The 17,067-nt window shown below is 46.9% G+C and overlaps 1 protein-coding gene across 1 annotated transcript in view; it reads right to left on the reverse strand.

Moving 5' to 3' along the window:
* Positions 1-8,582, reverse strand: part of ATG14 (autophagy related 14) — a 42,370-nt gene extending 33,788 nt beyond the window's left edge. The window contains exon 1 of the mRNA XM_074996236.1: positions 8,390-8,582. Coding sequence (XP_074852337.1) covers positions 8,390-8,580 — 191 coding nt within the window. The 5' untranslated portion in view covers positions 8,581-8,582. The remainder of the gene's footprint in view (positions 1-8,389) is intronic.
* Positions 8,583-17,067: the final 8,485 nt, after the last annotated feature.

The following is a 17,067-nucleotide window of genomic DNA, read 5'->3' on the forward strand; positions in this document are numbered from 1 at the left end:
GCCTCTTTTCCAAACTGAAAAGTCCCAGTCTCTCTAGCCTCTCCCCATATGGGACCCTTTCCAAGCCCCTAATCATCTTAGTCGCCCTTTTCTGAACCTTTTCTAATGCCAATATATCTTTTTTGAGGTGAGGAGACCACATCTGCACGCAGTACTCGAGATGTGGGCGTACCATAGTTTTATATAGGGGAAGTATGATATCTTTTGTCTTATTATCGATCCCTTTTTTAATAATTCCTAACATCCTATTTGCCTTACTAACTGCCGCTGCACACTGCGTGGATGTCTTCAGAGAACTATCCACTATAACTCCAAGATCCCTTTCCTGATCTGTCGTAGCTAAATTTGACCCCATCATGTAGTACGTGTAATTTGGGTTATTTTTTCCAACATGCATTACCTTACACTTACCCACATTAAATTTCATTTGCCATTTTGCTGCCCAATCACTCAGTTTGCTGAGATCTTTTTGTAGTTCTTCACAATCCCTTTTGGTTTTGACTGTCCTGAACAACTTGGTGTCATCTGCAAACTTTGCCACCTCACTGCTTACCTCATTTTCCAGATCATTGATGAACAAGTTGAACAGGATCGGTCCCAGGACTGAGCCCTGGGGAACACCACTAGTTACCCCCCTCCATTGTGAAAATTTACCATTTATTCCCACCCTTTGTTTTCTGTCTTTTAACCAATTCCCGATCCATGAAAGGACCTTTCCTCCTATCCCATGACCACCTAATTTACATAAAAGCCTTTGGTGTGGGACCGTGTCAAAGGCTTTCTGGAAATCTAGGTATATTATGTCCACTGGGTGCCCCTTGTCCGCATGTTTATTAACCCCTTCAAAGAATTCTAATAGATTAGACAGACACGACTTCCCTCTGCAGAAACCATGCTGACTTTTGCCCAACAATTCGTGCTCTTCTATGTGCCTTGCAATTTTACTCTTTACTAGTGTTTCTACTAATTTGCCTGGTACTGATGTTAAACTTATCGGTCTATAATTGCCAGGATCTCCTCTAGAGCCTTTTTTAAATATTGGTGTTATATTGGCCGTCTTCCAGTCATTTGGTACCAAAGTGGATTTAAAGGATAGGTTACAAACCACTGTTAATAACTCCGCAATTTCACATTTGAGTTCTTTCAGAACCCTTGGGTGAATGCCATCTGGTCCTGGGGACTTGTTACTATTCAGCTTATCAATTAATTCCAAAACCTCCTCTAATGTCACTTCAATCTGAGTGAGTTCCTCAGATTTGTCGCCTAAAAAGGCTGGCTCAGATTTAGGAACCTCTGTAACATCTTCAGCCGTGAAGACTGAAGCAAAGAAATCATTTAATCGCTCCGCAATGGCACTGTCTTCCTTGATCGCTCCTTTTATATCTTTATCATCCAAGGGCCCCACTGCTTTTTTAGCAGGCTTCCTGCTTCTAATGTATTTAAAAAACATTTTACTATTGTTTTTTGAATTTTTGGCTAGCTGTTCCTCAAACTCTTTTTTGGCTTTTCTTACTACATTATGACAGTTAATTTGGGAGTGTTTATGTTCCTTTCTATTTTCCTCACTAGGATTTGACTTCCACTTTTTAAAAGCTGCCCTTTTCTCTCTCACTGCCTTTTTAACATGGCTGTTTAGCCATGGTGGTTCTTTGTTAGGTCTCTTACTGTGTTTTTTTATTTGGGGTATACATTTAAGTTGGGCCTCTAGTATGGTGTCTTTAAACAGTTTCCATGCAGCTTCCAGGGATTTTAGTTTAATTACTCTACCTTTTAGTTTCTGTTTAACTAGCTTCCTCATTTTAGTGTAATTCCCCTTTTTGAAATTAAATGCCAGAGTGTTTGACCGCTGCGGTGTTCTTCCCAACACAGGAATATTAAAAGTTATTATATTGTGGTCACTATTTCCAAGCGGTCCAGTAACAGTTACCTCTTGGACCAGATCCTGCGTTCCAGTCAAGACTAGATCGAGAATCGACTCTCCCCTTGTGGGTTCCTGTACTAGCTGCTCCAAGAAGCAGTCATTTAAGGCATCAAGAAATTTAATCTCTGAATCCCGTCCTGAGGTGACATGCACCCAATCAATATGGGGATAATTGAAATCTCCTATTATTACTGTGTTTTTTATTTTGATAGCCTCTCTAATCTCCCTCATCATTTCAGCATCACTATCACTGTCCTGGTTAGGTGGTCGGTAATATATTCCTAATGCCATATTCATATTAGAGGAATGAATTGTTATCCATAATGATTCTATGGAACATTTTGATTCCTTTAGGATTTTTACTTCATTTGATTCTATATTATCCTTCACATATAGTACCACTCCGCCACCCGCACGACCTGTTCTGTCTTTCCGATATAATTTATATCCCGGTATGATAGTGTCCCACTGATTGTCCTCATTCCACCATGTTTCTGAGATGCCTATTATGTCAACTTCCTCCTTTGATATGAGGTACTCCAGTTCACCCATCTTATTAGACAGACTCCTAGCATTAGTGTAAAAGCATGTTAGAAAACTACCACTATTTATATGTCCGCCTTTCACAGACGTGGTGGATTTTTTTATGCACGATTGTTTCACATCTGATCTTGCCCATATATTATTTCCCACGTTCCCTATCTGACTAACTTCTAGGGAATCCCTGTCTATGGAGCCTCGTGTAAGAGAAGTCTCCGTCCGATCCAGGTGCTCCCCCGCACCAATCGGCTTTCCCCCACCTCTTAGTTTAAAAACTGCTCTATGTCCTTTTTAATGTTTAATGCCAGCAGTCTGGATCCACCTTGATTTAGGTGGAGCCCATCCTTCCTGTATAGGCTCCCCCTACCCCAAAAGTGTCCCCAGTTCCTAATAAATCTAAACCCCTCTTCCCTACACCATCGTCTCATCCACGCATTGAGACTCTGAAGTTCTGCCTGTCTATCTGGCCCTGCGCGTGGAACTGGAAGCATTTCAGAGAATGCCACCAAAGATGTTCTGGATTTCAGTCTCCTTCCTAGTAACCTAAATTTGGCCTCCAGAACATCTCTTCTACCCTTCCCTATGTCATTGGTACCAACATGTACCACGACGACCGGCTCCTCCCCAGCACTGCCCATAAGTCTGTCTAGATGCCTCGAGAGATCCGCAACCTTCGCACCAGGCAGGCAAGTCACCATACGGTTCTCCCGGTCATCACAAACCCAACTATCTATATTTCTAATGATGGAATCCCCCACTACTAAAACCTGCTTCTTCCTAACAGCTGGCGCTCCCTCCCCCGGAGAAGTATCCTCGGCACGAGAGGATACAACATCACCCTCTGGAAGGAGGGTCCCAACTACGGGATGGTTTCCCTCTGCTCCCCTTGACTGCTCTCCTTCCCTGAGCCTTTCATCCTCCGTAACAGCCTCAGGACTGTCAGATTGGAGGTGGGACAGCCCTACTATGTCCCGGAAAGTCTCATCCACAAACACCTCTGCCTTCCTTAGCTCCTCCAGTTCAGCCACCCTGGCCTCCAAAGCACGCACTCGGTCTCTGAGGGCCAGGAGCTCCTTGCATCGAGCGCACACATACGCCACCCGCCCACAGGGTAGGTAGTCATACATACTGCACTCGACACAATAAACAGGATAGCCCCCACTCTGCTGCTGGGCTTCTGCCTCCATTTCCTACTCTAGCTATATACGAGGGTTAATTAAATGTTTCAGATAGAGGTTGTTATAAAGGATTTAGTTTAAGGGCAACAGAAGTAAGTCACTGGCTCCCTCCAAGCTCCCCCTCTAAACTCCCCTCTCCAAACTCCCTCCTGTTAGCACGCACCCTGTTTGCCAGCACCCAGTCGCAAAGCTCCCTGGTCGCTTACTAGCAGGGTTTAAGTGCTCAGCCTCCCTGATAGCTCCTCCCTCTGCCTACAGCTCAGCCAATCAGCACACGGTGTTTCAATTCAAACCTAATCAGCTTCCAACTGCCTGCCTGCCTGCCTGCCTGAGCACACGGCCTTTCAAACAAAAACAAACACACACTCAGCTCAGCACTCCAAACAAACAAACTCCAAACAAACACACAAGCCCAAAACCTCCAAATATAAGCAGCCACTTACCCCAAGGTGCTTTAGTTTGCTCCTTCCTTCCTTCTCCTCCTCCAGGAGAGCCTCTCCAAACTCCCTCCTGTTAGCACGCACCCTGTTTGCCAGCACCCGGTCGCAAAGCAGTGATCATTTAGTGTACAAAACAGTCAGTTGACCTGTCAACTGATTAGAGGAACTGTATTTTCAATACAGGTACAGTGTGCATATTGACTGCTAGATAAGAATGGAATACAGGCCCATTTACTTCAGTTTCTTCCTTCTAATTTTAGAACGGTGGTTACCTCCAATCATGCACCATACCTGACCCTACACCATGACTTACAGGGAATGTACTTGCTTAACACCCAAGTTAATTCTTGGTTTTGACACCTATAATGTGTAAACAGGGCTGCAAACCACTACTCAGTGTTCATAAAATATAACTGTGCAAAGTTATATGATTGACAGGTATGGTTTACACCCAGAATCATCATCATCCAGGCACAAATGTAATATAAGGAAGTTGGCATGGATTTCAAACACACCAACATGCCTTATATGAACAATGGAAAGGCTGCTGATGTTTATATTATTGTCGGACTTCCGGATGCATCAGTCTGAATTATGAATGTACTATGGTAATTAACCTAAACTGACCTTACATCTCACATGCAAAATTAGGTGTGACAGTTTCTACTGAGGATAAGTATTATCTTCCACTGTGAGCTACCATTATATATATTTTTGCCAGACACATGGGGAACTTCAATCTTACTATAGTTTAACAATTAGCATATAATATATTCCAGTACAGAGCAGTCAAAATGGTATGAAGCTCAGAACTGGAATATGAAAAGTGACTTATAGCTTATAATGCTAAATGCTCCAGAGCACAATGATAAAAATTCCACATTCTGGAATGAATAGTGATAAATATATTTTTAACTTTTACCTCTTCAATCCCTTCTCTACAAAATACCCTACAGATGTTTTTAATCAATACAAACAGTACACACAATTCTAGTCCAATTAAAAAGAATTTATGTGATCGTAATTTTAAGTCCCTTCCTTCCAACACAAAAAACTCACACAAACAGAAAAACAGAATGGAAAAAAAGGAAACAATGAAAGAAATGATCCACAAAATGCTCTTTATTAAAGAAACTAAAATAAAAACTACTCTAAATGTTTCAATTAGTCATCTTAGGTGTTGCTTATAACAACAGTAGGTAAAGTGAGCATTTTCAACTAGAAAAGTGTGATTTTTTGCAGTTGATAACGTCTTGTTAATCTGAGAATAAAAAAGAACAAGAAACAAGAGAATCATTTAGTTACGTTCATACCATTCAGTCTCCTGCTGCAGAGGTGAATTCACATTAATGCTACGCAATGGACTAATGAGAAGTTATTATGAGTTGGCCCTAGAGCTACACAAATAATGGACTGTGTTTGTGTAACCAGACTGGATTTATCTAAAGGACAGGTGCCACTCAGAAACCTGTGGATAGTAATGAGACAGGAAAGTCATGCTAGTGTCTGGTAAAGTTATAAGCAGCAGACGACACAGAAACTGGGAGTATTCAGAGGGGAAGATCACATCAAAAATGGAGACAGCTGAAGGGGTGGAGTAGTGGACATCTTTGTACTTATACAACTAGAAGACAGTGAGAGAGGAGACAAAACTGTTTTTACTTCCAGCAGTGTCAGCACAAATTTGTGACTCTTTCTAGCAAAAGGTGAATGAGGAAGATTGAGCCTCGCACTAAGGTCCAGAGAAAGCATTACGGCAGAAATCTCAGCACCCATTATAACAAATGGGAATGGAAAGGACACATGGGCTTGGCTCTGGAATATCCAAAAGGGCCCCGACACCTTTGTTTTACACAGCCGCTTTCAAAGATACTGGTACTCAATAAACCCCTCAAGCCCTAGCAATTAGGAGAGAACAAGCAGTCACTCTGTAACAAAGACCGGAACTGAGTTTCCTGCTCTTGGTCAAATTTTTGATGCTAGAAAAAGAGTAGATGTACCCACATGCACATTTAAGTTCCAGAGTAGGAAAATGAGATGATCTCAGAAGAGGGGGGTGAACCCTCACAGCCTCAAACAAATGTTAATTTCCATCTATTTTGGGAAGGATAAACTACAGCCAGTGTGTAGTTCTATGACACTGCTAAGAGGAGATGTCAGACTAAAGCCCCAGTCCTGCAAGATGATTAACAACAGTCTCCCTAATCATGTTCCTTCCTTGTGCAGAGTAATTTTGTATGTGCTCTGAGGCATGTGCAAATGTGCAACACCAACCTAGCTGTAGGCCCTCTGGGCAGCATTTGAATTTTTCCTGAGTAGCTGCCCAAGTGCTCAGCTTACTGAGAACACTGCTCTCAATGTCCATGCATACCCAACAGAATTCATTTTGTTTTTTTAAATGTGGAAATACACATCTCATAGAGCTGGGAAAGGTCATCTAGTCCAGTCCTCTTGGCAGGACCAAGCACCATCCCTTTATTTATTTTTAATTTAAATCTATTTTACCCCAGATCCCTAAATGGCCCCCCTCAAGGACTGAGCTCACAACCTTGGGTTAAGCAGCCCAGTGTTCAAACCACTGAGCTATCCCACCCCCTTTAGGGATGAGAGGCACATGTGTCCCACTTGTAGATCAGTTTGCAGACCAGGCCATAAGCTGATTTTCTATTTTGAAGTTATAGTACAGAAACATTTGCTTTGATTATGCATAAGTACATATGTGGGTGAATCAATAGCCATGGAAAAATTTTCACATTTAAAATGTCAGTAAAACAACCTGAAGTAGGTCCCTGAATGTGATTTTAAGATCAGTAGGCTAAGAAAAGACATGACTGTAATTTCCTTCAGCCATAAATAATGACCCAAGCATATCAACTTGTTTACCACCTTTCCAAAACAGTTCAAGAAATCACACTCAGCAGCTGCTAATGAAGCCTCAGATAAAGACTATAAATATAGAAGCATATAATCCAAAAATTGTGACAATTCTTCTGACAGCACTGTGCAGACTACTTATGGGAAATCTCAGATGGTTATCTTGTAGCAGACAGGATGCCTCAATAATTGGAAACAGTATTATGGAAGTATATAGCTACACCCTAACACTGTCTGCAGCCTTCATGCTTATTCAAATAACCTTGCCATTCACCCAACTCTCTGGAGGAAGTTACTAGAGGGTCTGAATTTTTTGTTAACTGAACAATACAATATTTGGACAATTTTAAGACGGATAGGATCAGATGTCTGATTTTACCAGTTTACTGTCAAATTTTGAAAATCCATACGTATGTGCATTTTAAATAGACTACAGTACTTTTGTTTCCCCCATCTGAATATTTGTAAATATATTTTCATTTGTCTGACTTATGCAGCAGTATGTCAACGCATTTGTTGACAAACATTTCACCCTCTCCACAATGACCAAGAGGCACTTAAGACCCCCTGACACAGCCCCATCACTGGTTCAGGGAGGTCAAGATTCCCCCTCACCTCTGAGCTCCCCCGTTCCCCACATCTCCTGCCTGGGGAAAGGAAACTCAAGATCCCAGCTAACTTGGAAACTGAAGAGCTCCCAACCCCCACGGTCTTCCCACATGGCGGAAGAGCAGATCAAGATCCTCTAACCCTACCACTCCCTATCCCTGAAGAGGGGAGCTCAGAACCCCACGCCCACTAATTCCTATGCTGGGGCCAGTGCGCATGGGCAGAGAGTAGTGGGGAGAGCTCAGGATCCTGGCTAGGAGAAGGAGATCAGGAGGACGGCCCCCCCATCTCCAAAAGTGGGAGAGAAAAGCTCAGGACCCCAGCCCAAAGAAAGAGCTCACAATCCCAGGCCAGGGGAGCTGAGGACTCCAACGGCCCATAACCTCTGGCCGGGGTGGGGGGGCAGCTCAGGACCCCGGGCAAAAGGAGCTCAAGATGTGCTCCACCCACCCAAGCAGGAAAACAGCAGCTCACGACCCCTGCCGGGGGCAGGCGCTCAGGACCCTGGGCAGGAGAAAGGGCTCGGAACTGCTCACCCACCAGAACGGCAGCTTGGGAAGCTCATTAACCCTGGGCAGGATAAGCAGATGAGACCCCTCCCCAGCCTGGGGGGACCCGAACCACCCATAACCCTCGGGGGGGGGGGAGGAGCTCAGGACCCCCCCCCCCCATACTCCAAGACCGGGAAATAAGCTCAGTACCCGGCCCAGGGGAGAAGCTCAGGACCCCCCCCCCCCCCGGCACAGTCCCAGCCCGGGGGGAGGGGCTCAGGACCCCCACAGCCCCGCCCGCGGAGCTCAGGACCCGGGCCGGCCGCGCGCCGCTACCTCTCGGAGTCGCGCCCGTCGAAGAAGACGAAGTCGCCGCCGCGGACGCACTTGGCGCAGGTGAGGCGGCGGCGGGTGGTGTTACACAGCGGGCAGCGCTCCACCGCCACGTACAGCCCCTCGGCGTCCTCCTCGCCCAGCGCCGCGGGCCCCCGCCAGCCCCGCTGCGGCCCGCCGCCGGCCGACGCCATGACGGGGCCGCCGCTCACGTGGGACTTTGTTTTCAACCGGGGGCAGCCTGGGTAAAAGGGGCGGGGCGCGGCGCGCGCGGGGGAGAGCATGAGGCGGGGGGGAGGGGGTAAGGGTAGGAGGGGACGCAGGACAGGGCATGAAGCAGGCAGGCGGGGGGGGGAGGGGAGGGTATGAGGCTGGTAGGCGGTGGGGTGGGGTGGGGTGGGAGATGGGCATGAAGCAGATAGTGGGGGGAGGGGAGAGGGTAGGAGGCGGACAGGCGGTGCGGGGAGGGGATGCAGGACAGGGCATGAAGCAAACAGGCGGTGGGGAGGGGAGGGTATGAGGCTGGTAGGCGGTGGGGTGGGGTGGGGAGATGGGCATGAAGCAGAGAGTGGGGGGGAGGGGAGAGGGTAGGAGGCGGGCAGGCGGTGGTGGGAGGGGACGCAGGACAGGGCATGAAGCAGGCAGGCGGAGGGGGGAGGGAAGGGATGAGGCTGGTAGGCGGTGGGGTGGGGTGGGGAGATGGGCATGAAGCAGAGAGTGGGGGGGAGGGGAGAGGGTAGGAGGCGGGCAGGCGGTGGCAGGAGGGGATGCAGGACAGGGCACGAAGCAGGCAGGGAGGCAGGCGGGGACGCAGGACAGGGCATGAAGCAAACAGGCGGGGGGGAGGGGGGGTATGAGGCTGGTAGGCGGTGGGGTGGGGTGGGGAGGGGAGATGGGCATGAAGCAGAGAGTGGGGGGAGGGGAGAGGGTAGGAGGCGGGCAGGCAGTGGGGGGAGGGGAGGCAGGACAGGGCACCAGGCAGGCAGGCGGGAGGGGAGGGTATGAGGCTGGTAGGCGGTGGGGTGGGGTGGGGAGGGGAGATGGGCATGAAGCAGAGAGTGGGGGGAGGGGAGAGGGTAGGAGGCGGGCAGGCAGTGGGGGGAGGGGAGGCAGGACAGGGCACCAGGCAGGCAGGCGGGAGGGGAGGGTATGAGGCTGGTAGGCGGTGGGGTGGGGTGGGGAGGGGAGATGGGCATGAAGCAGAGAGTGGGGGGAGGGGAGAGGGTAGGAGGCGGGCAGGCAGTGGGGGGAGGGGAGGCAGGCAGCTAGGGCAGGGGACAGGATCAGGCTGGCTAGCAGGGGTGGGGAAGCGGAGGCGGCATGAAGCAGACAGACAGTGGGGGGAGGGGAGAGGTATGAGGCTGGTAGGCAGCGGGGAGGAGGTGGCAGGGGACGGGGTATCAGGCTGGCTCCCAGTGGTCGGGGGGAGGGGAGGGTATGAGGCTGGAAGGCAGTGGTGGGAGAGGAGGTAGAGTATAAGGCCGGCAGCCAGGGGAGGGGACAGGGTAGCAGGCTGGCTACCCGGGGCAGGGAGGGAAGGAGGGAATGAAGGAGGTAGGTGGCAGGGGGAGGAGAGAAGTATGAGGGTGGAAGGCAGTGGAGGCAGGATAGGGCATGAAGTAGACAGGCAGTGGGGGGAGGGTGTAGGGTATCAGGGTGGCCAGCAGTGGAGGAAAGGGAGGCAAGGCAGGAAGCAGCCAGGCAGCAGGGTGGAAGACAGAGCACATGTAGAGTAGGAGAAGGGGTGTAAATGGCTCCCCAGCAAAGGGAGTGGGGGATGGAGAAAGTGGACTGAAGGGCATAGAACTCAGGCTTGGTCATGGGGGGGTATGGCTGCTGCAGGAGGTTTAGGCACCTAAGTGAGCCAAGCCCTGACCCCGATGTAGAGACCCAGCACTGTCTGGCACTGACACTGCTTGTGAGCATGGGAGCCCACCCTGTTCTTCCCTCTATGCTCCAGCTGCTGCTGGGCTCTTAGAGAATCTACCTCTGTCAGAAACAAAGTAGTTCCAGGTAGCTGGCTGGGAAAAAGACCTCCATGAAAATGTACACAGCAACCGCTATGGCAGGGCTACAGCAAACAGTGCTTTTTTTAAAAAAAAAAAAAGGCAGGATTCTTTAGTAGTGGGACTCTCAGCCATATTGCTAACCATACACTCAGTAAGATATCGGAATCCACACCCACTAGGGACCCCCCCCTTTATATACTGTTTTGCAAGCTCTCCTCTCCCCTTCTAACAAGAGTTTAGTATATAATATGTTTAGCTTACCTCTATGTAGACGAGCGATTGAAATTTATGAAAGACTCACCTCTTCTCCTTGAATTAAAGGAGCATAAGCACCTGCACTACCTTGCACACACCAACTTATTAAAAAATAGGATGACAAGTTACTAAGGGTGGAGAGAGGTAGAAAAACAGAGGCCATCTAGCTGGCACATGCTTAGAACAGGAGTAGGAGTAAGAACTGTCACTAGAATAAAAGTTAGAACATGCCAGAATGCTTCTTAAAAGTTGGTCTTTATTTATTTGTTCACCCTGCTAACAGCATAATTCAGGCTTGATAGTTATCCCCTCCTCATCACCCCCCCCCCCGCCTTCATGCACTGCTAATATAAACAAACCTCACTCTTAGCTTTCCAGTCAGACAGTTGCTTGTCACAAGAGTTCCTTCAGCAATAAGCTTTTTGGCTACTGGAACTGCATTCAGGAAGGCCTGCATTTGCTACAAAAATAAGCAAGACTGAATTTGTGCTCATAGCCCCAGAAAAGTAGAGGCAAGGTCCGAAGTTTAGCTCGTACAACTTCTGGCCATGCTGTCTTGATCCAGATAGTTTAGCATCAAAAGTGCCAGCCCTTGGACTGAAATCTCTTGCACTTAAACAGTGCCAAATAGTTAATCTAGTTCTGACAATTTCTTCTATTCCCGTTTCCTTGTTTCTAGTGCTTTTGCAACTACTGGAGAGTTATAGCTGTCTCTCTGATGCAAGATACCTTTGCCAAATTTCCCTTGGGGTCAAAGCCTCTCAAAAACTGGTGATGGTGGCATGACATTTTTCAGTGTAGCAATAGGGTAACACTGCTCAGCATGCATCTCTTATATTCACTAGTTCTTTTGTTTCAAGCTGTTTGAAATAGGCACACTTTTCTAGTAACACTTGACAGAATTTACTAAAGTCTTGTACTGACAAGCAAAAAGCTGCCACAATAAGTCAGTCATGGACCAGCTTATCTAAAATCCCATGGATGAGTAGCCTACTGTTTATGATGTGGCTTTTTTCAACTCCCCCCACTTTAAATAAAGAACCACCTTTGTATTGTCCACGAATTAGACAAAGCCAAAATGAGGGCAGGCTACATTGGCCATGAAGTAACAAAGCTTGCTGTTCACAGGTGCTTAACCTCCCCTCCCCTCCCAGCCCCCAGTACAAGTTTTGCCAATGCAAGCACCAGTGCTTATCCAGGATTAAGGGGGTTTTTTTGTGCAAAAGTACCAACAGCATTTACACTGCCAGACTTTGAAGGTGTCTTATTTGTTTTCAATGGTCATTTTGCATCTGCTTCTTGAGCTGATTGCTGAGTTCACACTAGTTTAGAATCAAAACAAAAAAGCAGTCAAGTAGCACTTACAAGACTTTGTTAGGTGAGCTTTTGTGGGACAGACCCACTTGGTCTGTCCCACAAAAGCTCACCTAACAAAGTCTTGTAAGTGCTACTTGACTGCTTTTTTGTTTTGATAGTATATAGACTAGCACATCTCTCTCACTATTTTAGCTTCAGCATCATTTATAATAGGCTACACTAAGACATCTGAGCTCTGTTGCATACACTTCTGACCTACTTCTGTATGGTATCATGATAGCATCAAGAACCTCTTCATGCACCAATCGCAGCTCCACATACATATCTCTACAGTTACTCAAGTTCTTCAACTGCAATCTTACAAGTTAGGTCACTTGTGGGTAACACTGAGTCATTTGCTTCCAAAACAAGTCTGACTGCCTCCTCTTCCTGCCTTTTTGTTGTACTATTTATAGGCATTCTTGAAAGCATACTTCCTTGTTGGGTTACTTACAGGACATGGGTCAGGGTTATAAAAAGTTAACCTGTTTCAAAGGACATAGCATGACCCCTCCCCCCACAGCTGTCACAACCAGCAAGCAAAGAGATCTATAGTAGTTCAGTCAAAATACATACACATTTCCTCCACCAAACATTAAAACTAAGAACTCACATACCATCCATGAAACAATCCTGTATGAACTTATCATGCTCAACCCGGAAATTTATTTAAGTTATGTACAAGCCATCGGAAAGGGGGAAAATAAAGCCAGTTGAATTGCTACAAATCCTTAACAGAACCTTGACACACCTGGACTATTTCATAAGAACAAAATGGGTAGAACAAAAACCTGACAATATCTAGAACTTAATTAGGTCAAATTCTTTTTATAAAAGGTGCCTTGTCTACATCTTAAAGTTCTACTGCTTTAAATACATGGCCATGGTTAAAGCAGTGAACACATCCTGTAGGTAGTCACGCTAATAAGTGTGGCTGTCATAACTATTGGAATAATCTTCCCACGTAGTCCAGGCCTAAGGGCTTCTCTCCACTACGCTGGGGATCAAAGCTGTAGTGATTGGCTGTCTGTGGATCTATTTATTATGTCTGCTTAAACATATGTCAATTTCCAAGCACTCTCCTGCCCACGTCACCACATGGAAGACAATGGCATAAGTACACTGACTTCCACTGCACTATTTGCAAAGCTGCAGTTTTAAGTCTTTGATGGGAGAGAGGGGAAGGAAAGGGTACACAATGTAGACTAGGCCATAGGCTTGTTTCTTTGTTACACTAGAGCAGTGATTCAAAGACAACAAGTCGTCCTGTGGCACCTTAAAGACTAACATTTTGGAGCATAAGCTTTCATGGGCAAAGACCTGCTTTGTCAGATGCATGATTAGCAGCAACCACGAACGGTGACTGGGCTGCATGAGTGGCCCTCCATTTCAGTGAGCCGCAGCAGCCTGTTGTCCACCCAGGGGTCCATTTATGGGTCTGTGCCCACCCCGTGCACTGGGGCACTGGAGCCGCACGTGTCGTCTTTCTCCTCCCTCTCCCACCAGCATTTTTGGAGAGTGTAAATCTCCTGGATTTGCACTTCATCCCTGCTCCTGCCCCTCCATCCCAGACAGCCCCAACAGCACTGGAAGGGGCAGAGTAGGAAGTACAGGGAGCTGGTGCCCCCATGCACAAAAGGCACAGGGAGAGGCAGCAAGGGGAGTCTGGTGGCCCCAGGCGGAGCCCCAGTGGGACACATACAGTCCACAGGCTACAGATTGCCCACCGCTGTGCTAAAGCCAGTGTATGATGTTCTGGCAGCTTTAAAGATTAAGGAGTCAAGAAATTGTAAGTGACGACAAACACTCTCCACTTTATGTAATTTCACAAATCACATATTAACCATCTACACTAGGTGTCTCCCCCACATACGGATTGTCACAGGGGAGCAGAAAAGTATTTCATCAGGTTATCAGGAATGAGATGAGTTTTCCATTAGCAAGGAAGAAAAACTCCAAAAATACATTTGATTCTCCAAGACAGGAAGGGCTCAAGAATAGCATTTGGCTATGTAACATGACACAATCAGAAATAAATGAGTTGAAATGGGAGATGGAACTCCTAGATATGATTGTTAGGTCTTATCATCGTCAGAAGTTTGATATATTGCAGCAGCTGTCTGCTGTAAGGGGCGGAGAGGGAAAGGCAGATAAAATGTCTTGGCTACAGTATTGGTGAAGTTTCATCATTTCTCAAGTCACTTAAGTGACCTCTAGTGGCTCAGAAGAGCAAGTGGGTTCCAGCGAGTGATTATGACATTTATCCTAATTGCATTAAATGCGACATAGCAATGCTCTCCTCAGGACAGCATTTCAGAGCTTTCTTCTTAAACTTCCCTCTCTTTTACACTTGGACAATGCTTCCTCATTCTTCATAAGCATAGACAGTGAGTTATATGGGGCCGAGGTACTCATACCCCATGAGTATTCTGGGTTGGGGGTGCACCCCTAACCCAATGTTTGGAGCCAGGTGTCTCCCTTGTCTGGGGTGCAGGTGCTGAGCATTCTGGTCACCAAAGTTTCTGCAAACCTGCTGCCCCTACACTGTGCTTTGGGGAGAACTGCAGGGCCCAGAGAGTGTCCCAGGGGACTAGGAGAGGGCCTGGCCCTGGCAGCAAGGGTCAGGCCCACCCCCACACTCACTGGCAGCAGACCAACCTGACCCCTCTGCTCAGCCAGCTACCAGCCACATCTTTTCAGTGAGTGGGGCAACCTCTGCTGCCAGCACCAGGTCCACCCCACTACTCCCCCCCGGTGAAACCAACACCTCACTCACCATCAGGTAGGGATGGCATAGGGAAGATTCACACAAGGAGGTAGTCATGAGCTAGTGCAGCCTTATTTTAAATGGGGATAAGGCTTGTAAGTTTGCCTGAAACAAAAAGAGTAGTAAAACTTAATGAGATACATGTGTACGTGCATATACACCCAAAAGAATGGAGCACAGGAAATCTATTTTCTACTTGAAAAAGGAATTGAATTGTGAGAAAGAAGCAGCTCAACTTTGTGTGAAAATGTCCACCATGCAGAGAGTTGGCCTCTCTAGTCACTCAGTTAAAACCAGCAATGAAGGGTCCTGTGGCACCTTATAGGCTAACAGAAAAGTTTAGAGCATGAGCTTTTGTGAGTTAACTCACTTCTTCAGAAGTGAGTTACTCACAAAAGCTCATGCTCTAAACTTTTCTGTTAGCCTATAAGGTGCCACAGGACCCTTCGTTGCTGGTACAGATCCAGACTAACACGGCTACCCCTCTGATACTCAGTTAAAACCAGTGCAGCAGGTACTCTGGCTATGTTGCCAAAATAAACCAAACAACTCTTCAAGTCGGACATCCAAAGCAATACTCTGTTTGGTGCCACTGCAGGCTCCCCTCCCCATGATTTTTAGTATTAACCCAGGTTTGGGAATGGCACTGCACAGTCCCAGGATAATGCCATCAGCTGTGACCACGGTGGCTGAAGCAGAGATCTTGAGTAGACCATGCATGTTTGATATTAAATTATCTTGTGTCCCAGCAATGGTGCTGGAATATCAACCACTGGCTAAACCTCAGCTAGTTTCTTGCTTACTGTTAAAGTGTCCTAATAAAGCACAATGGTACAGTCAGTATTGAAAAAAAAATAACCTTCTAAATGGAGGAGTTGGTAAGTTTTGTTTGTTCAGACCAGACTGTACTTTGCTAGGGCTATGATAATGCAGAGGGAATCAGCAAATTTTAGGTTTCCCTTCAGTACAGGGGTGGACAATAACTTAATGAGGGGGGCACTCCAAGAATTTGAAGAGTGGGCAAGGGCAGGACTCTTCCATATTAAAGTGCAGGGTCTGGCACAGCAGTCAAGGAACCAGTTGTGACCTGGGGCAGGGGCCTGGGATGCAGGGTTTCAGGTTGCAACTTAGGGTGGGGGATTGTGACCTGGTTCAGGGTCTGGAAGGGGGCATGAGTGCTGGAGGACGGACAGAAAGTTAGGGTTTGAGGGTTGCGGAGGAGGGAGTGCCAGAGGCAGGCTCAGGTTGGGAGACTTACCTGGACAGCAGCCCTGTGGCAGGTGCTCTGCCTGCTGCAGCCCCAGACTGCTACCTGTTCTCTGTAGCTCTCTGCTCCAAATTCTGAAAGGGAGGGTAAGGAAGACTTCATGCGCCGCTCCTGCCTCCCAGCAAAGTCTCAGCTCCCCTTGGCTGGAAACCATCATCAACTGGCCAATGGGAGAGGAGTTATTTTTGAAAAAGGCAGGAGCAGCACATGAAGTCTTCCCTCTTCCTCCTGGCATCTGGAGTAGAGAGCTGCAGGGAGCAGGAAGATGCTGAAAGCAGGGGCTGGTTGCTCTGTTCTTGAGGTGGCACCAGATCTGGCCCACAGGCTGTACTTTACCCACCCCTGCTTTATTAGTTGAAACTCAACCCAAAATAATTGATAGAACCCACATCTAGTGGGATGACTTGAGATAAGTAGCTTGTCATTTCCCAGCTACCACTCTCTCTAGCACTAACTGACAGCTTTACCCTGACCCAGTACCATTTATGCTCTTCAATTCTATCAATAAGGGGAGTGCCCACAGCAGTAGGTGTGATAGTTTGCTTGATCTGTTGTCATTCTGTGGGCCAAGAGAATGATACAAAGATCAGTTGTGAATTTGTGTCTGGATGTCTGATGGCAAGAAGGCTTGTGTTGAATTTTTTAAGATGTGTTATAGACAAACTAAAGTCTGAATTAACACGAAATTAAGCTTTCATTGCTACAAAATGTTTATCAAAACCTTAAGGATTTTAATAAGGCTGATCTTTTGACTAACCCCCATTGTTACATCCATTCCACTGGAAAAAAAACAAATGATTTCCATTGTACACTACAACAAAATATTTTATAGTGCAGTGGTCCTAATTTACATTCCTAGTCAAAAGTCAATTTACTTTTGCATATGAATTCTTTAGCAGAATTTGACACAATGACTGAACTCATTAGAAACATTAAGATTTTACAGCAAAACTGTTTCATACACACATCTAGAGATAGGCATACAAAGCCATTTTGAACACGATAACCTATTAATACACAATTCTGT

This window comes from Carettochelys insculpta, chromosome 6, assembly GCF_033958435.1.
Source record: "Carettochelys insculpta isolate YL-2023 chromosome 6, ASM3395843v1, whole genome shotgun sequence".
Classification (NCBI taxonomy): domain Eukaryota; kingdom Metazoa; phylum Chordata; order Testudines; family Carettochelyidae; genus Carettochelys; species Carettochelys insculpta.